The sequence below is a fragment of the Brachycentrus maculatus genome, unplaced genomic scaffold (assembly GCF_059751285.1).
Source record: "Brachycentrus maculatus isolate JH-2025_06_01 unplaced genomic scaffold, ASM5975128v1 h1tg000180l, whole genome shotgun sequence".
NCBI classification, from domain to species: domain Eukaryota; kingdom Metazoa; phylum Arthropoda; class Insecta; order Trichoptera; family Brachycentridae; genus Brachycentrus; species Brachycentrus maculatus.
In genome coordinates this window covers 1,460,596-1,485,603 of record NW_028280931.1, presented here as the reverse complement: position 1 = coordinate 1,485,603, position 25,008 = coordinate 1,460,596, and the positions used below count along the sequence as shown (strand labels likewise).

The following is a 25,008-nucleotide window of genomic DNA, read 5'->3' as shown; positions in this document are numbered from 1 at the left end:
CCGTGATGAAATTCATTTCAGATGGCATTAAAGATGGTAGTGTATTTTTATCTAAGATATATATCAGTACCTTTTCTCGTAATATTAAAATAACCATTCTTCGCGTAGGCTATTTAGTTTTGAAATTTCAAAAATAGAGTACCGCGCGGGAGAGTCGCCTCCCACAGTCAGCTGCGCGTTGGTCGTCTGCGCAATGTCATCATTCGTCAAATTCGGCCATGTTTAGTGCGAGGTGGAGTTATAGAAAGTTGTGAAAACTCGTTCGTATATTTTTTGACGTGTTACTCTCGTTTGTGTTATGTTTCCTTAATTATGTAATTATACGTATGTCTCTCAGTTTATATCTGCGCTTAATTTCCATTGTGTATTTTTCACGTGTACATGTAAGCGAATGATGGGACATTGACAAACACTCTCATAAGCCTACACATATTTACGATCGGATATTGTTCTCGAATATTAAGCGAACATTCCTAATTTTATCGCCTCTTCATTAATCCTAACGCTAAAATATAATCGTATCACATTAGCTAGCTTCCTCCGTTTTCTATGACACCTGCCAAATGGATGATCGTTATAATAATTGACAAGTGCACCTCCTGTTTGACTTGCCATGTTTGGCAACAAACCGATCGTCAATAATAATTATATCGCGAAGAAAACAAATGGTGCGCGCGTTAATGTATTCTCCGCATTGTGACCTTATGAATGATCATCGAAATGAGTCACGCGAAGGCGCTGGATGACATTTCCATATTCTCGCTCTCCAGTGATTAATAACTGATTCACACGGGTTGGTCAATCTCCTACTAATTACTATTCATCTGACATTCTGTCGCGTTCTTATTCCATTGTACATCGCACGAGCCGCGGCTCCGCACATTCGTACACCCACTATATTATACTCTCGTACCTTTCGACAATATTTATCGTCACTATTATCTTTAACTCGAATATATTAGGTAAACCGCGGCGCTGATAAGCTCAGCACTCCTTCGCAATATACGAATCGACACATTATTTATCGAGTCTTGATCGTCAATCTTTTCAGCATCAAATATATAGGGATCAAACCAGAAATGACGCAGAGAACCGATAAACACCCTAACAAAGGATGAAGAAAAAATTGACTTGTCGAAAAGTGTGATAAGTGCCGAAGTGAGGTTAGGTTATCCGAGATGCCCGCCCCCCCTCCGCCGCCCCCGGGGCCGCCTCCGCCCCCGGGGCCGCCGCCCCCGCCCGCCCCCGCGCAGCTGTTCCGCGCCTCCAAGAAGGACGGCGAAGGGCGCAACGAGCTGCTGCAGTCCATCCGCCAGGGCGCCAAGCTCAAGAAGGCCGTGACGGTGGACAAGAGTGCCCCCGTGATCCCGGGGAAGGTGAGCGCAGTGGCCCCGGTCAGCGCCGGCAACGGAGTGGGGCCGCGGGGGCCCGGGCCCTCCATGAACGGGGGCCCTCCCTCCCTCGGGGGACTGTTTGCCGGAGGAATGCCCAAACTGAGGCCGACTGGAAAGGGATTCGGTGAGCAATCAACATGTTTTTATCTGATTGGTTTCTGGCAACTTGAGGGTAGTATTCTATAAATTACAATATGTAAATCAACTATAACGTATCAAACAGGGTACATTCTTGACTGCATAACTAACATCGCCGGTCTGATTCTTGCCAATTGCATAATAAATTCAAATATATATTTTCGTTCGCCAAATCATGGCACCCAGATGTTTTATCCTTTCTCCGCCAACTACAGACTATTTTTAAAAATAGTGGCTTCTAGAGTTATTATTAAAATAAAGTATTTTTTTAGTGATATTTTCAATATTAAAATATTCCGCATTGCAATTTAAGATGGGTGGGAAGGATGCACTCTGTAAAACAATAAAAAGGTAACATTGTTATTGTTATTTTAATCTACTTATGATATATCATTTGCGAGAGACAAACTTTATCTTTCAATATGGTGTAGGGCGAGTTTCTAAATTCAATATTTATCGTTTGCTCAATATCTTTATCAGATCCCACACATAGAAATCCTGCATACAATTTTAAAAATATACTGAGATGCATTATGTTAGCAGAAGATAACAAACTTCATAATATTATTTTTTTGACATCTCATCAAAGATGAAGAAGAAGTCTGGGCATTTACAGGGTCGTCAGCCCCGTAAATGCCCAGACTTCTTTATTGTTCTTCATCTTTGATGAGATGTCAAAAAATAATTTGAAAATAACTCCTGTAATTGGAGATAATCCAGATTTTGTGAACAAGTATTTGGACACACTGAAAATGTTGTAAACTTCATAATGTTCATTTACTGGTTCGATAGAAATATATTTTTTTCATAAACGTTTTTGAAGCACAATTCTCAAATTGAGGTTCGTTTTCTCATATGGTTTTGGCAATCATGTAGTAAACATAAAGACATGTCACAATTTTTTTGTTGTTGTAATTTTTATGTTCATGTTAATTTGAGTTTTATAAAAATCTAGAATATGCCCGTTAATTTTTTAGTATTTACCTTTAAAGCATCTACTATAATATCAATCACAATAAAGCAATATATAAAAAGGCACCTGGTAATAAAATTACACAACATATTTATTCTCGTATTATATTAGGTTCAATTATTTAGTTGTTTTTTCCCATTTAACATACTTAGGACGGAAAAGGTATTTCTACCCGTTCGGTCTATTGATACTTAAGGACAGGAAGTGTATTTTTACCTTCTGTGCAGGCCTAATTTCAAAGTCAGAAAAGAAGGAATTATTTATTTATTTTAATGTTTTATATGAATATTATGTACCAATCTCTTTGTTGAGGTCTAAACTGTATGTAAACAATTATCAAATCCTGTCGCCAACGGTCCGCAAGCGTAAAAAATACCCCTCCGAAATGTGTTAATTGTATCAATTAACCATACCAAATATAAAATAAAAATGTAGATACTTTTCAGTTTTTTCCTCCCGTATAATTTTTATTTTTCATCATTAATCTCTAATCAGTGCATTAATTTAGTTGTGAATCTGATATAATTGATAAATATGTAACTATTGTTATATATATTTTTTGAGTGTAAAACATCTTTGGTATAGCTTCCTGAAAAAAAGCCGTGTATGTGAAACTCATGCATTGCCCTTGAGGTAATATTTTTCGAAAATGGGACTTATCTAAAATTATCATTTTTACTATAAAATTACACAAATTTGGACTAGTATGGGTATACAACTCTGAGTGTCCTAGCCATTGTTGCTTTCATTCATTTTCTACCCACTATTCTTCCTCCATTTTCTTTCCCAGTTAGTAGTTATGTTTTTCACCCTGAGCTCCTTCACTCAAGTCATCTGTATTCTTTGAAATATTTTTCACTCCTAGATCCATGAATCTGGAATTCAAATCTGATCACCTTGGCATCATACAATTTACTGTCAAGTTGTTGCCGTGTCAATCAAATATGGTGCCCTACGCACCATCGGGTGCAGATAATGGAAAAAGCCACAATAAAATAGAAAATCTAATGATTAGACATACATTCAAGTTTCAATATTTTTTTTGTAAGTTTTCTTATTATATTTTTATCAGTGATTTTTATTTTATTAGGAATCACTATGTGAACCAGAAGATGACAGATAGATAGCTTTGCAAATGCCAAGACCAGCACATTCCCGTAACAAGCAATACTGGGACTTACAACCTAATTATCATTATTTATTTACAGAAACGTTAAAAATATATTTATCAATAATTATCTTCATTATGATATTTCAGCATATCTTTCTGATTGTGACATTTACTGCAAATGAATTTTGAGTAACAAAAATTGAAGACATGTTTAATAATTACAATATTATATATTTGCAACCGAGGTTTTTTTTACTTCCTGCATTTATCAAATTAAAGGTAGCCTAAACCACAAACCATAAATATATCTAAGCGCCTTCCTTCGTTTTATCAACATCCTTAGTTATATGATGGTTTATTATAATTCTGATTATATAATTTTATTCTTTGTATTTTTCATATTTTATAATAGCAGGTTTCATTATATAGGATGGCATATAAAATCATTTACAGAAATGGTTTATTATCAACTTGTTTACTGTAAAAATTAATGGTTCATTTTTATCTATCAACTATTTGATATTGTAATTTTTTATTGATTATACCATAAATTTTACGGTTGTGAGAGCAGGAATCAATTGAAATAAATGGGTCATTACAGGCATCTCTATTGGAAAATGAATCAGAGAGAATATTTTTTATTTAAAAAGGAATCACCTGCAAAGCTTCTATTTTAGATGCTTGTCTGCAAGTAGGATAGTAAGGATAGGGAAGGTAAATGTGAAAAATACATCACAAACACCCAGGGCAATTGAAAATAAAACATTCTTGAATTCATTTTGCAATTGGCGGGAATCAAACCCGCAACACAAGTTTCGCAGTCGAGTGTCAACCCAACTACGCCACGGCGTATGTCAAATGTGGAGATTTGGAGAACAAAAGTTGCTAACATCACACATATAATTGTCATTCTGATATCTGGCCATCCACTTTACCTTTAATATTCAGATACAATTTAAAATCTCAATTTTCTCACCTTTTTTGCACTCACGTCTTCTTCTTTGCCTCTATCCCTTATCTGTATCCAGTATTATCTTGATCGTTAAATACACAAAGGCAAGGTGATCAGCCCTGTGTCCAGGGCAATTTTATTTATTTATTTATGTATTTATGGTTTACAAACAATGAAAAACACAATACAAGAAATGAAATACAGTGCACTACAAACTGTTTGAATGTTTTTTATCAATTAGATGAGAACATAACAAACTTACAGAAACAAATAAAGGTGCAGGTTAAATACATTAATAAAGTATATTATTAGATTAAAACCAATATTTTTAGCTTTTCCACTTTATTTTTATTTGACCAGCGACCGAGTTTTGTCGTTACCGACATCATCAGACTGGTGATGTCGGTAACGACGAAACCCGGTCGCTGGTCAAATAAAAATAAAGTGGAAAAGCTAAAAATATTGGTTTTAATCTAATAATATATTAAAATGCAATTCCATCACGAAGTGCCAGTGGATAATATAAATGTATTAAAAAACATAAATAAAGAATAGAAATGTAGTTGTAAAAAAAGAGTAAAAACAATCAAAAGTAATGAAATATATATATTTTTTAAATTTAAAAATTACCAGTAAAAATTGAAAGTGAAATTAAACTAAGCTACATAAGGTACAAAATTCAAGACTATTTCAATTTCAATATTAAATAAATACTATAGTGAAAAATCACTTATGTTTATTTCGCCTCAGAGAATCGAACCCGGGACCTCCAGCACGGTAGCCAAATATAGTAACCACTATACTTCGGAAGTGGACAATGTTAATGCATTCCATGTCGATTTGATATTATTAATGTCCAAGGAGTCGCATAAATATTTTTGATAAGTTGATTCAACAAACAGTTATGTTTTATTGGAATAAATGAAACAAAATGACTGTTGCATTTTGCTTATGAAATTTTCATTACCAGTATTAATTCTGCCGTGATTGCTTGTAAACCTGTGAATTTTTCAAATATAGTATTTGTCATTTTTATTTATTTTTCAAAATGAGTTCCGCAACTTACGAAAAGGATTTAAACCAGATGAGAATTAAAGAGATATTGTCATTTGTGAGGAACAATTGTGACTATTTATGTGATAAACACATTTGTGAAATCATAGACTCTACTAACAATAGACCACTCTATAGTAACGCGGACATTGAAATGGCTTATATCGCTCTGTGCAATAGTCCGGATATCTCTTTATTTCCAAAGAAATATAAAAAGAGAAGGAAGTACCTCGAGAAAATTCTTAAAATTACCAGAGAGGACAATAGAAAAAATTCTGCGAGTTTTTCCATGAATTTTTTAGAAACACCCATCGTAAATGTCTCTAGTGAAAATGTGTCTATTTTTCAAAAGCTTAAATCAAAATTCCCAGTCAGTGTCAATATAAGTATGCAATTTTCCAAAATGAAAAATAATCTTCGATTTTTAAAGGATAAAATAAAAATCAGAAGAGGATACAATGATGACTTTCACCCGTCAATGGGAATGAAATACAATCCTGAGAGTAATTATTTTTTCCCGGGTCGCTTCGAATATAACCCGGCATGTTACAACGTTTCCTTCAATAATGAGCCACCTAGATCGTCGCGATCCTCTGTTTCCGTTGAAGCGACGTCATACTGTCCACTTTTCCCAGAAATACAAACCTCGCCCTCTGGAGTTTATCAAGTATTTCCCGAACTGCACCACAGTAGAAGTAAGTCGTTTATTACGTATTTCCGAATGTGTTGTTCCAAATATTTATATGTTCTGGGTAAGCACTTACCACAGGAAGTACGCAAATGTTATCAATAACACTCAAATATAATATAACTAGTTTTTTTTTCTGTACTTAATTCATAATATATATTTTAAATGTTGAAAGCATTAACTTTGTGGATCATAGTGATATATTATTTTGAGAAATAAAAAGACTTTGTTTTTTGATCCACTCACATTTTTATTAACAACCAACTAGTTTCGGCAACAACCTGTTGCCCTCTTCAGGGTTTAATTTTATGACTATTATATGTCATAAATTAAACCCTGAAGAGGGCAGCAGGTTGTTGCCGAAACTAGTTGGTTGTTAATAAAAACGTGAGTGGATCAAAAAACAAAGTCTTTTTTTTTTATTTCTCAAAATAATACATGATAGACATATTTTTTTAAATTCATTCAAAATCTTTAAACGGTATTATATCCTTTTTTGGTATTTCAAAAGCATTGTGATAATATAAAACTATCCTTATCATTCATCCTTAACCGTGTGTATAGATAGTATTACTTAAAAATACTTTTGTTATTGTTTGCTTCAGTTAGTCAATATTACAGAGTATATAACACATTGTTTGCGGGAAACGCTTAAAGCACCTTTACACACTGTTGGTAGAGCGGGAGACGCTTATAAGCATTCTATTTGCTTACTTTTGGTAGAGCGTGAGAGATGCCAAAAACACTGTACAGACCGAAATGGGGTTTGCTTGTGATTAGTATACTGAGGGTCAGGCGGCAGACTGTCTGAGTATAATTAAGGTCAGAGTTGATGAAAAACCGCCCAACAATAATGTGTTAATTAATATTTAACTGTATATCCTATTATCTACAACTATTACTATGATAAACCATATTATAACTATAATCTATTGATAACTACTTACATATCCAATTCTCGTCCTTAACAATAATTGAAACATTTATTTTTAAATTTATTAAATTTCTTTTCATTCTTCTAACTTTCTGGCATATTATTATATATTTTTAATGCTTTATACACCTTTTTTCCAAATATGACTTTTTCTTATAAGGTAATTTTAATAATTTTTTATTTGATTCATTTCTAGTGTTATGATTGTATAACACTAGAAATTACTTAATATAATTCATAATACAATACCCTACTAAATTCAATTTTTCTTTTAATTTATTTTGGGATTAGAATATTTTAAAAAAATGGTGTGAATATTATAAACTAGAATCTTTTTTTTCAATCTGACTATGCGCCCTCCTCATTCTTCAATCTTTTTGTATTTGCTCTTGTTAATTGCTCTTGTTATTCTCACTGCTCTGTCTTACATCACTTGCAGCTTCTTTAGTTGGTGTTTGTTGGCTAAATACACTACAATACAATATAATAGTGCAATAGTTAATATGGTGAGAAATTAAAGTTACTCAAGAGGTATATCCTATTTCAGATTGATCATCCAATATATTATTATTTGGAAATATCTTACTATGACTGTTGATGGGAGAACTGTCAAACCTGATTAGTCCTAATGAAGCATTTGTATTTTAATATTTGTACTGGCATTATCTGACAGTTGTCTGACATTATTTTTATATAAAGGAATAGGAGTGACTCATTCATAATTGTTTTAACCCGGTCAAAATCTGGTTTTGATGACACATTTTTAGTTAAACTATCAAACATAATAATTATAATACTAAGCTTTCTTACGATGTTAATTATTTTATAAATTTGGATTGGTTCTTTATGATGGGTCTGCGGAATGAAAGTCAGATAGTTTTAGTAAAATGGCACCAGTTTATGGTGACACTTGTCTTGGGAAAACAATGGTGTTTAAGTAGATTATTTAAGCAGGGTCACTTAAAGACGTCGCGCAGCCTGGAAGGCAAAATGACATCACATCACATAATTGGTCACAAAGTAGAAGATGCAATCACGGAAAATAGTGGATTGAAAGTAAAAAAAAAAATTTCAAAGTATCCGAAACAATAGCCCACAAGATAATCCATGATCATCTGGGTATGTCATAAATCAGCGCAAGATCTATGAAGAATTGAACTATGTTTTTATTATATGCATATTAGGATATCCTAATCTATGCTCCAGGTGTCAAAATGAAGTCTAGTTATTAAAAAATATTTTTTTCATTATATTACCGTATGACTATTGTACACATCTTTAAAGGAAACCTGTTTTCATTAATAGACAAATATTTTATGATACTAATTATACATGTATTACAGCATATGTTAAAATAATAAAACACATTGTATGCAGCCAGTATACTTGCGTGCCACGACCAAAAATACATTTTCATACAAACAATTTATTATTTATGATATTTGCTATGAATTATTACGAATATCACTTTTTAACATAATTATTATCCAGCCAAAAATTTCACACCACATACAATAGTTGCCTAGTTCCAACTATATAAGTATACATAAAAATATATAAGTGTTTTTAGAATTATTTACAAAAACTACAATAAAACACGGACTTCAAAGACCATCTTCAATAATTAATTCTATGACAATTTTTTATTTCACAGGCGGAACTCAGATTAGTGCACAGCCTCCCGTAAGCAAAGCTTCCCCGAGTGCCGTGACTTCGGCCACTCTGCCCCGGAAGCTGAGCCAGTCCCCCGAGAAAGGAAAAGGCACCTCGCAGGTGGACTCCAGTCCGGGGCAGTTGTCTGTGAGCCAGCTGAGCCTGGCCCTGGGACAGACCCTGGGCCAGCCCCGTGGCAAGCCGCAGCCGCCCCCCGCCGGGAACAGGGCACCGCCCCCCCAACCCCCTGCGCCCCCCAAGACTAACCTTACTCTGGTGAGCTCAATATTGCAATATTTATTTGAATTTTTTATTAGTAACTTGGTAAACATATTTTACTATTTTTGTAATATATCCAAATGATATTGCTAGGGCACATATCGCTCACTCTTTTCAAGAACGTCATAAATAAAAAAAAATGATTTTTCAGGAGAATGTTTTTAAAGTTTAAAAATATAATACAATGTATTTAAAATAAATATCATGCCACTTATTGAACTTTTTGCTGTAAACAGATCTATTTAGGTAAAACCTGAAGGTTTTTTTTTCCATTTGAAAAATATTTAGTTTATTTTAAAAAATAATTAAACAATACCTTTTCTTCATAATGCAAAAACAACACTTTCTGCCCTGTATCGGGTAAATATTAAGTTAAAAATATGCCTCTTTTGCTGGGATATAGTACCTCTCCTAGGCATTCGAAAACATGCACAACTCAAAATTGTGGATTTTGGATTTATGACGTTCTTGAAAGGAGTGAGCGATATGAGCAGTCTACTTGCAAACCACGTTATGTTAAAAAATTATTTTTTTTAACCAATGGCGGCAACCGGTAGAATATTAATCTCCTACCGATTTAGGCTTTTTTGAGAGATTTTAGAAAGTGGACTATCGATAGGCATAGCGAGTTTTGCGAGAGTATTGATTTTTCTATTACATTTTATTCCTAACTCAACGAGTTTTGGCAGATTATGTTAAATATGGATACTAATATTTTTAATTTTCTACTGATTGGAGTCATTCGATAATTTTGTTTTAACTTAACGTGGTTTGCAAGTGGACTACTCATATATTTTTATGCGGTACCTTCCCAAAACAGAGCAAGCTCTTGTGCTCGGAGAGGGAGTTATCTTTTTTATTTATTTTTTATTGTACAGTCTGTGTATGTTTATAGTGTTCGTTGAGTTTCTTTTTTAGAGTGTTGTCTTTTATATTTTTAATTTCTAAAGGGAGGCTGTTGAAATTTTTATGCCCAAGTATATGTTATTTTGTTGGTACTGTTTTGTGTAGCATTGGGGGATTTTAAAATTATTTTTAAATCTTTGGGATATCGCTTTGTATGTCGGAAATATGTTTATGACTGAGAGCAATAGTAAAGTGATCCCATCGGCTATGTATGAGAAAGCACATTGGCAACTGATCCCCTTACCCCACATGCATACCTACTCATGTATCTAACACTTTTTAGCAAATAAGAAATATGTGATATTTTACTATGTTAGTTTTAATGGATAACCCGTGACATTACATAAACATAATATAAAAACAATAATAATCATGAATGTGTTAATATGTTGAAATGAATACTATTTATTTAAAAAAATACTGTTTTTCCAAAACTGATTCAATATAGGTACATAATTTTGTGATAAAACATTTTTTCTTTAGTACATACTCCTAGGCCATATCTAGTGACTCAACAGCATACTTTTTTAGGTGAAGCAGGATATTATGTAATTAGTATTAGTCGTATTCACCTGCGTAAACATTAGTACCAATTTCAAACAATGTGAATAGTCGAAGATATTCAATTGTGTACTACATAAATAATGTAGCCTGAGACTTGTCACCAGGATTTTAAATAGATCGCAGAAAAGGTTAAATTTGACATTAAAATGAATCAATTTTTAATAATTTACGTTGTAGTTTCATTGGTCTTAGTTTTTCCCGTTTTATTTCATTTATATTTTTAAGCTACATTTTATATCACTTACAAAAAGTAATTTATGCACTGCACCTAGTGTTTTTCCGTTGCCAACTCAATACATGTTTTATTTATCTACAATACCACATTCCTAATATGTACATACACAACTCTATTACTACTCCATACGAGTTGAGTTAAACCCAAACGCTTTTCTGAAAAATACCAACTGATTTCCAGTTTGCCTTTGTCACCATTTCAATAAATTGGCTTCCCTTTTAAAGTCGGCAAACGTTGCGTTATTTTTTTATATTTGCCCATCTGTAAATCTGTTTGGATTAGCTTAATTAATTCAAATGCCAAACCTGTTTTGGGTACCTGTACAATTTCGCTTTTTAAATGCATAACTAGTTTTGAATAAATCTGACAGATAATATCATGTATTTACGTTCACCGAAATGGTAGTATATAATTATCTATTTAAATTAAATAAATCACTTTTATTTAAACTCTCCTGTTTAACCTTTCCCTCCCGGTAATATGTATTTACTACATATATTATTTGGAGAAATAAAATGGTTTATCCAAATAATATATTACAATGATCCACAAAGTTAATGCTTTAAATATTAAAAACGTTTTTACTGCAACTCGGCTTTAAAAATTAGAATATCAATACACAATATAATAGATACGGGCTCAAAATTTTTGTATTCCTCCATAATATAATCACGTATTACATAAATCTGTTATCTGGGTAGCACGCTAACATATAACAATAAATGTACCCTAGACATAAAAAAGAGGATAACGCTAGCCAAGCAAACTTTTATGAAAAAGTACAGCCTCCTATCAAACAAACATTTAAAAATTGAAGTAAGAAAAGGATTCATAAAGGCTTTTGTTTGGAGTGTTTTGTTGTATGGGTGTGAAACCTGGACCATCCAAAAGTACGAAAAAGACCGGCTTGAAGCATTTGAGATGTGGGTTTGGAGGAAGATGACCAAAACATCATGGGTCGTAAGGAAGTCCAACGAAAAGGTGTTGCAGGACGTAAAAGAAAGAAGAGAGCTTATAAATCATATTTTGAAGAGGAAGGCCAAGCTAATAGGGCACTCAATTAGACATAGCACCTTTCTTAGCAACATCTTCGAAGGAAGAATCTTGGGAAAACGAACAAGAGGCCGCCCAAGAACTTCATACTTCCAGGATTTGAAGCGGCTCATGGACGTCTCCTCCTATTCGCAGCTCAAGAGGATGGCGACTGACAGAGACAAGTGGCTGACACAACAAGGCGCTGCCTTTAGAAGATGATGATGATTACATAAAAGTAGTAATTTGTGAAAAATTAGGGATAAAATCACCAATACACAAACGTTTCTCAATGTGTGTGCCGTACTTTGTGTGTACGCACATGTTGTAGCATGTTTAGTAGTGCGCGGATCGTCATACGCGGCGGTCATGTCGATACGCTAGCTGTTGCGGCTACTTGCGATGTATTTTTTTCCTCGTTTTCAGATACTTACCAGAGATAACATTACAAAATTGTTACATTTCTACTTCAACTATGGTATGGTATGGTAATAATAGAATAAATATTTAGAATATTTATAATTTTTCCGTTTTTAAATCACAATTTCATATGGTGTAAAAAATACATATCACCGGTGTACGTGGAAGTTTTTTAGCACCGTAAGGGAAAGGTTAAAATAATGAACCTTTAAACTGGTTTGTTAATTGAATATTCCGTGTTATAAGGTTAAACTCGTTTACACCATAGATTGATTATCACAATGTCCAAAATCACCCTCTTTATTGTCTCTGTAGAAGCCATGTTGGTGCCAATTAAGCTTAGTTGGTGCCTAATCAGGCAATATGTATACACACTTTAATATGAGACCTAGTTGTTGAGTGTAATACTCGTTGTGACCTTTTGGCACACTACATATTGTCAGCACGCATGCTTCCTTCTTCCCATGTTCGCCAATGTAGAGATCAGTGAATTCAGAAATTGACCTATGAATGTTGCTAATATGTTCATCCATCGATTATTTAATTGCAGTGAAAATCATAAAATATTAATTAATCAACTCTACTTTATTTATTTTTTTTTATTTAGAAACATTCAAATATTATGGTAAAATTACTTTATTTTTAACAAATAAAACATAGAAAATCTCACTGTTGGTTGTGCTGCCTTTCATAGTCTAGTGATGAGATTTATCTAATAATTTGTAGCTAAGATTTTGGTCAAATAAACCAACCAATTATGATGAATTGATTTGACACAATGTTTATTATCAAATGTTAAATTGAAATATTTGGTTCTTTTTCGGTAATATAATTTATATTGGTCTGACTGATGGAGATTGTATAAAATAAACAGTAATGAAAGATGCTTTCTAATATGCATCATATCCATATTTAAAAAAAAAAAGTTGAGCATGTAATTTGATTACCAAATTCATTTGAATAAATTTGAATATTTTGATGAATGATCGCTCGAACATCGCAATAAACGAATTAAGATTATTTTCATATTTATCCCGTTTCTATTTTAGATGTATCACTGCATATGTCATTTTAATATGCTTCTGGTTTTCTTCTATCTCATAGAAACACTAAATATTGTAAATTTTCACGTGGTTTCGCTCTGTATAACTTCCAACAACATTTTCTCAGATTAAATATTGTCATTCAGCTACCTCTTAAATAAGTAAGTAAATCTTTGATTTCATACATATTTTTCAAAAATATTTACTAAAAATTTATACTAAAAAATAAATGGAATTGCTTGACTTTGGATAAAATATTTTTCTATTTGGGAGAAATTTAGCGTCAAACACTTTGGAAAATTGTCAGATTAGCTTTATAAATTTAAGTTCTGAATAGAAGGCTACAAATGTTGGAAAAATATGATACGATTTTAAATTATTACTCATAAGACCCGAAGTAAAAAATAAACCAAAACATGACCTCACACACTTTTACTAAATTCTCAAATTCTGGTAGGTTCTTATAAGTACCGACAGAACACTAATAGTGAGAACAGCACATGCAATTAAAAGTCAATTAAAAAAACTGACATTTACAAAACCACAATAATAGTTTACCCTGATTGAAGAAAACACTTCGTTTTTTACCACTTGAGTTTTATTATAGACTACATGTTTCAGAAGTTAAACTTCCATCATTCAGGTCTGTATAATAACTAAAATATAAAATATAAAATTGTTCTATAAATAAGGAGAGGGGAAAGTAAGGGGAAGGGGTTAGTCAAGGGACGGAGTTTGAAAACAAAGGAAAAATGGAAAGCAATGGCGAAGAATTTTGAAACAATATATTATTTAATAAATTATTATTAGAATTCAGGTTTTTTTGTATTTCTAAATTTTCAAGATAATTCATAATTTGGCCTTTATATGGAACAAGGTGTAATAATTTTAATTTATTGAAATGAAAGTTAATGCCGAAACAATAAATAAAATAGTTTACCCTGTTGAAATAAATTTGATGACACATTTTTAGTAGAGCTATCATGATGTTTCAGATAATGTTATATCAACATTGCATGTCTAATTTAGTTAATTTATCAAAAATAAAATAAAATATAGAATTTAGATTCTGAATATGATAATCAGATTTCTGTTAAGTGCATATCATTCATTTTTTGTACTGACACTGCAAATATTGTCACTTCCTGTGGTTTATCAGAATTGCTTTCCTAATCTATTTAAACATACATCCCTTTTTACGCCCTTTTAATGTCCTATATAAAAAAAATGTGCTTGATAATAGTATCGCTAATGTAAGTAAAATAATCTTATTTGCATTTTTGTCATTAATGTTTTGATACATTCCATTAATCTGCCTCCCAGTATTCAACCAAAAAAACATTGTTTGTATTGACACCGGAAAGCAAAGAGATATGAACAGTCTGGACTTCTAATTCTGAGGTCTACGTTTCGATCCTTTACTCTCCCATAACCTCCCAGTTTCTAAAAAAGTTTAGTTTAATTGAAAACAGTGCCAAAAAAATAAATTATTTAATGGAAACAATTTTTATTTAATTTTTTCTTTATGAATGGGATGTCTTTATAGTTTAAATGAGATTATTTTTCTGCTTCTAATTCATTCTTTTTTGTGTGATTCCGATACTCTTTCTTCAGTTATTCATCAATTTTGGCGGCCATTTATCATATAAAAGTTGACACAATTTATATTCAATCTTAATATCTTTTAACACATTTCAGACGGGTGTTTTTTTTACACCTTCGGACCGCTGGCGACGGGATTTGAACTGTGTACATATAGTTTAAACCTTAACAAAGAGATTGGTACATAATATTCATATAAAAACATTAAATAATTTCTTCTTTTCTGACTTTGAAATTAGACTGGCACAGATGGTAAAAATTCACGGGAAGTACGTCCTTAGTGTGTTGATATTCCAAATGTGTATACAATGTGTATTCTGCTTTATTATTATTGATGTCGTAGAAATACCATGTTTAGGTTAATGGTTTCTATCTAAAATTATTAAATATGGCTGCCTTTTTGCTTTTCTAGCATAGAGAAAAAGGTTATTCAAACAAATATTTGTATTATTTAAAAACCAAGAGCTGGGTCTAGCCTAGAAACTCTGACTCGGAATCTGTGACACTAACCACTGGGCCACAATCCAACTAATGATATATCTACTTAGATAATATGACAGTGTGTGATTGTGTGAGATATTTATAATTGTAATAAAGAGTCAATGATCTCTGTGCATTTAAAATGAGCATGTTTTATACATCATCCCACATGAAAATGGCAACTGGCTTTCATAATTACATGTATGCACTAATTCAGTGTATTATGGGCTCGCACTCGTATAACATTCTAACTGATATACCACATGTTCAATATGTGCCATGACAAATGTGCCACTTTTTAACATATGGATGTTGTAAAAGAAGAAATTTGTTCCAATAATTAATTATTTTAACAATCTTCCAGATTTTTCTTGTGCCTAGGTGTATAACTTTATTTTGGTTTCTCTATTAACATTGTTATCAGCCATGATAAAATTATTCAAAATGAACATAGATAATAATTCTTATCAATGATATTGATAGTCTGTCATAATTTATTTATATATAAAAGAAGCCTTGATGTATTATGATTTACAATGTTGAATTTTATATTTTGATAAGACGCAATCTTAGCTGTAATTTCATTGTCTATTTGGTAATTCAATTCAGTTTAAATGTGTTATAAAAAACAACTATGCCATTTTAAACGCTTAATTTTTTTACCAGTGAAAATCACTTATATTTATTTTGACCCACCTAAGAATCAAATCCGGGACCTCCAGCATGGAAGCCAAATCTTCTAACCACGACGCTATTAAGGCGGAATAATATATACTTTTACCTTGTTATTAATTTTGTATGACTCATTCCATTTCTGAACAACAGAATGATGTGGTTATCTCCATAAAATAACCATGAAATTATCTTTGTATAACCTCTAGCCATTGGCAAAACCATTTGTATTCCTTTCTTGTATAACTTGGTTCATGTTGACCTTAATTTTCCGCACAAAACACAAGAGTGTTATTTTCTCTCTTGTCTTGCATAATGTTTGTGTTTCAATATTTTGTTTGTCCGGTGACATCGCCAATGTCTGAGTAAGGCTATCCTTTAAGGACACTCCTTGTTGGGAAGGACTCTGTGTGGATTACTTTTCGGATTGAAATGATGCACCGTCTTTTAAGTGAAATAAATATATATCGTTTAGTATTCCGCTAGGGTTATGATTGTGCCGGTTATTATATGGAAAAAACTGGTTTATGATGTCATACGATGATTCATGTTTTACAATGAGATTTTTTAATAAGATCTCACTATTTACTATTCATTGTTTCATCATTGGATTCTTATATTTATCAAGAAATAATTCTTCTTCTAATCTTTATTCGTACCCAATGGTGCATAGGGCACTGCACCATATTGGCACAGTGTTATTTATTTATTTATTTAAACTTATGTATAGAAAATAAATATGTACATTGACGGGCTTATTGCTAAAAAGTAATATCTTCCAACCAACCAAAAACAGACTAGTGATATTGGTCAAAACGTTTGAAACCTTGTTTGTTATCTTAAATGTACACAAGGTGATCAATCCTGAGCCTCATGTACCAGTCGAGGGTAATATTAAATAAATATTGAAGAGAAAAATCATAAGTATTAATTTTGACCCTCCCTCCCTTTGGGAATCGAACTAGTGTGTCTCAGCACAGTTGCTAATCGCGATCACCATTGCACTACAGAGGCGGATAAAAAAATATATTTTCTCTTGCATATATTTCATGAAGGTCTGCTAAGTAAAAAAACTTACTCAACTCAACCTTAGACGGTGTCGAGAACTCACATGTGATCTTTTAATTGACACCTTCTTAGGTGTCAATTAAAAGATAAATACAACTTTCGAAATTCGAGTAGTGTGGTTGTCAATCCTAAGTAGAATGGTGAATGTTATTTGTGTGTAAAGTGATCACTAGTGGACAAGTCGTAAGTCCTGTAAATACCCAGATTTCTATATTCTTCTTCATCTTTCTTGCGATATCAATACAATCATTTTATATTTAATGGTTTGTCATTCTTTGTATCATACCCACAGTGTCTATCGTACATATATATATTTTCTTTACTAAAATTAGTATTCATAACTGCATGCCACCATACAAAAAAAAAACATTTTTCCTCGTTTGGAATTATGGTGCTGAATATAAACAATGTTCACTCCTAAAATCAAGGTTAAATGATCAATGTATCAATTTATTATTTTTTACACTCTTTATTATTTTCATTTTTTCCCTTAGTGACTCATCACTGAGTCGTGGCATATTGTGTAGCCTGTACAATGTTAGAAAAATCATTGTTTTTGTTTTCCTTAATCCGTACGTGGGACGCTTCAGACTAAACATATTTTATATAAGGACACAGTGTCTTTTCCCGCCATATGTTTACTTATTTTACATAAATTATAACTAGGGATCAGTGCACAGAGAATTAATTAGGGTAGGGAGTAGAGGTAGGTGGTAAGGTAAGCTAGATACTACTTAATAAGGTAGGGTAGGTACTGGTTGTGTTTTTATGTGTCACAAGTAAGTTAGGATAGGCACTGCTTTTCTGCCTATATGGAATGCACGCCCCTGCTAGCGATAGCATTAATCCAATCAAAATATAACTAACCATCACACTACTTCTCTACAGGGGTAGGCAGAGAGAATAGAATGCCACACCACTCTGTATTTGCAAACATTCTTCGCCTCTTCCATGTTCATGCATCTCCTCATACATACCCGCCGATTATTACGACTCCTAACCTGACTGCGACAAAACGATGTATGATTATGAAACGATGTATGAGACGTTCGAATAGTGAAATAAGGAAGGAATGCAAAGCTGAGATAAGCATTATCGATAAAATTAAGAAAGGTGTGTTGAGATGGTTTGGACATGTAGGACGAATGAGTGAGGAAAGAACGGTTAAACAAATTTATGAGGCGAATGAAATATAGAAGAGAATAGAATGCCACACCACTCTGTCTTTGCAAACATTCTTCGCCTCTTCCGAGTTCGTGCATCTCCTCATACATACCCGCCGATTATTTCGAATCCTAACCTGACCTCTTTCAAGTATTTGACATTCCTGATTGTATCACGTTTTGCTGTATCTTCCTCTGCTTGAATCAAAATATTAATTCTTAATTTAAATATTACTTAGTAAATACTACCATTTCTTATGACCCATTGTGACACTTGTTTCGATGCATTCCGCATAATTTTATTCGGCATTTATTACACTTATCCGACAGTATGCGAGACGTTTGTATATGTGTCCTTTTCTCACATTTTCAGTTCACAATCATCAAAGGAGACAAAATATTTGATGTTGAAATTCTGCATGAAAAAATGCTTTATGAAATTGACTTTTTCACACAAATTTATGAAATTATATAAAATATGACCATAGGCTATACAAAAGACCCAAAATATATATTTCGCTATATGGGGACCTATAAATAGTAAACACATTTTGTAGGGATGTTTTTCAGGCCTGCGGACCGCTGGCGACGGGATTTGATAATTGTGTACATATAGTTAAGACCTTAACTAGGACTTTGGTACATAACTTTCATATAAAAACATTAAGTAATTCCCTTTTTCGGACTTTAAAATTAGGCCAGCGCAGAAAGTAAAAATACATTTCCCGTCCTTAAGCATCAATCGACCAAACGGGTAGAAATACCTTTCCCGTCCTTAGTTTGTCAATACTAATATAAGTAAATCATTCTAACTCACTAATGATAGTATTAATAGATGGTAACATTGGAGTCTGATTCATCATAAAATTGTATTATTATTATTATTCATCAAATGAGTTTTCGCAAGAAATTATGAAATTGTTTTTTAATCAATTTTTTTTTTGTATCAACATCTTTTACTTTACAAAAATTACAGAATAATATATATTTTTTAATTTGTTTCAGAGCTCATCCGATTCAGTCCTGCCTTCGACATTGCTAACTCAGAGAATACAAAACTTGTCCAGTTCGGACCAGCATGTCTCGCAGAGCGCCGGCCCGCCCAGTCCCACTATCGGGACCATACAGAGAAACAAGAGCTCGCTGCACGGAAACAACGCGCAATGGGGCTCCAACATCGGCGGGAGTCTCTCTTCCCTCGGGCAGTCCAACTCGCTGCCGAGCCCGCTGGTATTGCACGACCCGGGGGACAATGGCCCCCTTCCAGGCAAGGTGGTGAACCACGGCAAGCCGAATGTGGCCCCCAAACCGCCCGGTATAGCCGTGTCGCCCAACGGACAGCCGACCAACACCAACAACAACAATAACACCAATAATGGAAAGCCCTCACCACCCATGAAGAAGTTGGTCGTGAACGGAAAGCCGGCGTCTAGAGCGCAGAGTATGCGAGTGCCGAGGTAAGCATTACTGCGCCTAACCTGGCGAGCTTATACTACTTTATGTTTTCAATATTGAAAGCATTAACTTTGTGGATCATATTGATATATTATTTTGAGAAATAAAAAGACTTTGTGTTTTGATCCACTCACATTTTTATTTAACCAACTAGTTTCGGCAACAACCTGTTGCCCTCTTCAGGGTTTAATAAATGACAATTTTAATTTAATTCATACTATGGTTTATTTAGTCATAAATGAAACCCTGAAGAGGGCAACAGGTTGTTGCCGAAACTAGTTGGTTAAATAAAAATGTGAGTGGATCAAAACGCAAAGTCTTTTTATTTCTCAAAATAATATATACTACTTTAATTTACATAACACTGGTTAGGTTAGGTTACTTTGTTCTGGCTAATCTACCCACAATAAGTATTAGCATGATGTACGCATATTATTTATTCTCTAATATGTATTCAATATTCTTCGATTTTTCCTAAGGGGGTCAATAAAGTGATTTTTCACTCTAATATTTATTCAATATTACCCTGGACTGGTCCCTGAACGCAGGATTTATCACTTTGACTTCACATAAGTAATGATCAAGATAACACTACGCCAATACGATGCAGTGCCCTCTGCACCATGGGGTGCGGGATAAGGGTTAGAAGAAGAATAAGAAGACGCATATAAATACCTACACTTAGCAGTCATCGAAGGATCGCTCCAAAGTATATGATTTTTTTCCAAATCTTGCGGATATTTATTTTGATTCCTAAAAGTATTTTTTAGCAATTTATGTTTTTATATTTTCAAATTCTGCAATAAACATGATGTATGTGATACACAGAATTTTAAACTGTGTCATAATTTGCTGTTTTTGTACTTATTTATTATTTTGTATTAGTCACCGAATCAATTATTATTTCCTCATTGACCTTTTTTATGTTCTGATAATATTACACCACTACCTGAAATTATCTTCGAATGGTTTATCTATTTTATCTTTGTTTTCTAATATGTACTAATCCTCTGTATCCTGATAATAATAAAAAACGTTATTACGTTTTTCAAGGGAATGTAAAAAGAAAAAAAACCAAAGTCTGTTAAGCAGTCCAGATAATCAAATTTCAAATAATTGGTCACCATTTTTTTTTTCATAGCGATTCTAAACAGGCAGCAATATTACGGCTATGTTTTCTTACTGTCAAAGTAATGTAATAAAAGCAATGCAAACAAAATTTGGGAACACATTTGTAGAGAGTAATGAAATTAATCAGTTTAAATTGGGGAGAATCATTTGTAAGAAGATGCATGGAAGTAAAATAAGAATTTGATTTACTGGTATAAAAATATAAGAAGTAAAAAGTGGATTAAACGCCAATGTATCGATAATACTAGAAGTGAAAACTGAAAAATTTTAGGATAGAAATCATAACAAGAATTTAAACAAATGACAGGGAGAAAGAATTTTTATTGAATCTTTTGTAATCTTGGATTTTGATACTCTAGATCTCCCCTGGGAGCTCTTCCGTGCCCGCCAGGGATGTCCGGGGGCCCCAACAATGAGTTCAATACCCTCGCAAACCGACCCTCAGCCTTCCACCAATCGCAGGACTGCATTGACAGGAAGGTTGCCGTAATCGGAAAGAATTTCGCTCCACAACCTCCCATGGGTAAGAGACCATTCCGAAATTCAACCGCTCAAAAAACAAACTAACTCAGTTGTAAAATGTTTTTCATTTTACAGCATTCACAGCGTTCATGTCATTTTTACTACAGATGAACTACAGATGAAATGTACAGAATATTTTTAATAATCACAATTAATGGGAAAAAATGCTTTAGATGTTAAAAATATATAGAAAACTTTTTTCCACAAGCACATTTTTGTTAGTTAAAAAAATTAATGCTCATAAAAAGTGTGAAGTAAAAGATACATATGTTGTTTGTGTAGGCTGTGAATTTGTTATGTACTGACACATAATATTAACATTAAATTCTACATAAACTGATATGTATGGATTGTTCAATAAGATCCCGCCCTTTTAAATGTAAATTCACAGTAAAATCAGGATACAATTTTGTTTCACATTTTATATAAATTTAGCAACTAGTTCATTAAAAAACATATATTTGCAAGAGAAGGTCTTTCAGGAAGCCTAGATGCTTCTGTATCAGATCTGGGAATGCGGTGGGACAGCTTTCAATGATAAAGATAAATATTTCAGTCACGACTAATTATTTTTTTTCCAGGTCTTCGTGGGTCTACAAGGGCCCCCCTGCGCCCGCCTACCCACGGCCCCCCTCCGCCCCCCGCGCGCCCCGCCCACCTGCCCCCGCCACCGCCCCCTCCGCACCGTCACCCGGCCCCGGCCTTGGCTGTCACCCCTCAGCATGTAAGATCTAACGTAAGTTATCATTTTTTTAATATATTTTTGCTAACCATTTTAGTTCTGAACTCTCAAGACATAAGGGAAAGGTTAAGACGTGTTTTTAACCTGTCCCTTACGGTGCTAAAAACTTCCGCATACACCGGCGATATGTATTATGTACACCATATGAAAATGTGGTTTAAAAACGGGAAAATGTGAATATTCCTAAATGTTGCTTTAATTCACCATAATTGAAGTTGAAACCTAAAAATTTTATAATGTTAGCTCTGGTAAGTATCTGAAAACGGAGAAAAAAATACATCGCAAGTAGCCGCAATAGCTAACGTAGCAACATGACCGCCGCTGAAGATGATCCGCGCACTATTGGCGCAGTAAACACGTTACGACATGTGCGTATACACAAAAAACGCCACACACTCACACACACTGAGAACCTTTTGTGTATTGGTGATTTTATCCCCGATTTTTTCATAAATTATTTATTTCTGTTGCTGCAAATGAACTTTATATTATAATTCTTTCATGTAATGCATAATTATATCGAGTTGTAGTAAATACATATCACCAGAAGAAGGTTAATAATAAAATACAATTTAACGCATGTCTGTGGCGAAAACTTTAGTGCATGTTGGTCTTCGGGTCGACCAAAAATCGCATGCGTTAAACATTTTGTGTAGTTTTAAGTGTGTAAATGGTGGTATGGTGGTGAAGGGTGGTATTGTTTGCATGCTGTAATAGTGATTCTCCTGACGAAGAGACGGGTACGTCTCGAAACCGGTAGACATAAAAATCTCGGTGAGTGGCTATATACAATATAAGTAAATACAATTTAGTAGACTCTAAAAATCATTGTTTTATTTTAATATTTAATATGTATCATATCTGATTTCAGTCATCACCGAATAACGGCGGTCCCCCGCAACCTCCCGTGCGAGGTTCCTCGATGCGGCCCTCGGAGCTGGACGCCCGCTTCTCCGACAAGTTCCACCCGCCAGCGCAGTTCCCCTTCCCGGACGCCTTCCTCAGGATAGACAAAACCTACAGCAGCGTCAACAGCGCTGCCAATGCTGCAAATGGTACATTCCTCTTGGCTCTAATTGTAAAACTTGTCATTAAAAAATCACAAATAGCGTATTTATTCCTTTTGAAACGATTGTGTAAAACAACTATTTTATATCTATAATCTTATGATGTCACCAAAACCATTGGTGGGTTTTTTCCTCGTGGCAAAAATTAATTTAATTTTAAAAAAATACTCAAAATACTTGGGATTTTGGACCAAACATCTAAATATTTTTCACATTATTTTATATTATTGTTTTGTAATTTTTATTTACCTCGAGACACTCCTGTACAGTAGTGGATTAATACAAGCTTGTACAAACACAAGTATGCAACCCCGAGAAGTTTACCCATTCCATTACTACTACCAATCCCTTTCCATATAAGTATCTTATCAAATATATTCTACCCCTAGATCTGAGGAACGGGAGTGCAGGTCACAAGGAAAATTTTGTTGTGAAAATTTGATGTCAAATTCATGTTCATATTTATCACTAACACATTTAATTTTTTATAGTGAATAAACAACAGGCGCCGCTACCGCCAAACACTCACATCCAACTGAGTTCCAAGCTCTGGCCGAACAACTCATCAACCTGCTAACACCAGCTGTCGGTCGAGCGATGCCCCGCCTCGACCAGCCCCCGCTCCCGGGAGGACACGGTGTCCCGCTCCGACACCTTCGACTCCGACATCCTGGAGGACGACAGGCCCAGCCTGCCCTGGATCAGCGCCCCGGTCTTGCAGAACACCACTTGCCGCGTCCTGCTCGACCCCCGCAAGCTTCTCTGCGAGAGTTCATCCATCGTCGCCCTCATCCCGTGCCAAACAATCTCCTCCCCCAGGACCCCCCTCAAACCCCAGCCGACGACAGTTAGTGAAGTGAAACCCGACTTACCGGACGACTCCGAAGAAGTCCCCTTGGATGTGTTTCAAAGTGACTTGCTCTCTGAGATTTTATCTTCCGCAAATGCCTTACAGTTGCTAGGTGACGATATAAATATTTTATCCCCCAGCAGTTCCTCGAATAAAAGTATCTGCACCGAAACTCAAAATACTAATCCTTTTGTAAATTTAGAAACCGATAGTCCAGTCGTGGATGTTTCTACCTCGGCACCGGTTGCTGATGCGGTGAAAGAAGACGGCAAGAAAGTCGCGCAGGCAAAGGACGACGTCACCGAGAGAAACCGAGAAGTAAAGGAAAACCGAGAAGAGTTGGCGTCCTGGTGTTTCGAAGGCGACGATGGTTTCAGAGATGTTATCGAAGCCATCAACAGATTGTGCGATACAATGTCCAGTTCGAGTACTAATGTCGTTACGGAAGATGATTCAGCAAACTTTTCCATTACCGAAAATGAAGATCAAAGAATAACCGAGCAACCTAAAACTAAAACCCGCCACGGTGAAAATCGCGAGATTCATAACTACACGGATCAACCGTCGGGTAATTCCGAGGATTTTTTTTTAAGAAATAATTCTCGTCCAGTGTTAAAAAGTAATAAAAATTCAGGGACAGAACTGCCTCTTAACGTAACGGACTCTATGGACAGCTCGGCTAACCCCCAGAGTTGGGAGTCTCTTTCCGCTTCGGAGATGACCAATCCTTTCTCGTCGGGCGCGGAGTCGTCGTCTCCGGCCATCATAGAGGACGACTCCTCCAACCCGCTGCAGTACAGCGCGTGCAGCTCCTCGCTGCTGACCTCCTCGCTGATGACTTCCTCCGCGGAGGGACCGCTGCCGCATCCCGAGGAGGTGCC

General features: G+C 34.4%; 1 protein-coding gene across 4 annotated transcripts; it reads left to right on the top strand.

Moving 5' to 3' along the window:
- Nucleotides 1-169: 169 nt before the first annotated feature.
- Vrp1 (Verprolin 1) lies at nt 170-24,727 on the top strand. 4 transcript variants are annotated; one of them, XM_088262440.1, is made up of 8 exons: nt 170-260; nt 1,052-1,518; nt 8,898-9,172; nt 19,366-19,817; nt 21,306-21,469; nt 22,050-22,204; nt 23,082-23,265; nt 23,769-24,727. In XM_088262440.1, exons 2-8 carry the CDS (start codon nt 1,179-1,181, stop codon nt 23,852-23,854), a joined length of 1,656 nt encoding a protein of 551 aa, XP_088118566.1. In that variant the 5' UTR covers nt 170-260; nt 1,052-1,178; the 3' UTR covers nt 23,855-24,727. The 4 variants fall into 4 exon arrangements, with proteins under 4 accessions (XP_088118566.1, XP_088118565.1, XP_088118569.1 ...); XM_088262439.1 differs by having other exon boundaries at nt 170-324; XM_088262443.1 differs by having other exon boundaries at nt 206-314.
- Nucleotides 24,728-25,008: the final 281 nt, after the last annotated feature.

Coding starts and splice junctions, on each gene's coding strand:
- Vrp1 (XM_088262440.1), top strand. CDS start 1,179: ATGCCCGCCCCCCCTCCGCCGCCCCCGGGGCCGCCTCCGCCCCCGGGG. Junction 9,173..19,365: donor CCAAGACTAACCTTACTCTG/GTGAGCTCAATA, acceptor AATTTGTTTCAG/AGCTCATCCGATTCAGTCCT. Junction 21,470..22,049: donor CGCTCCACAACCTCCCATGG/GTAAGAGACCAT, acceptor TTTTTTTTCCAG/GTCTTCGTGGGTCTACAAGG.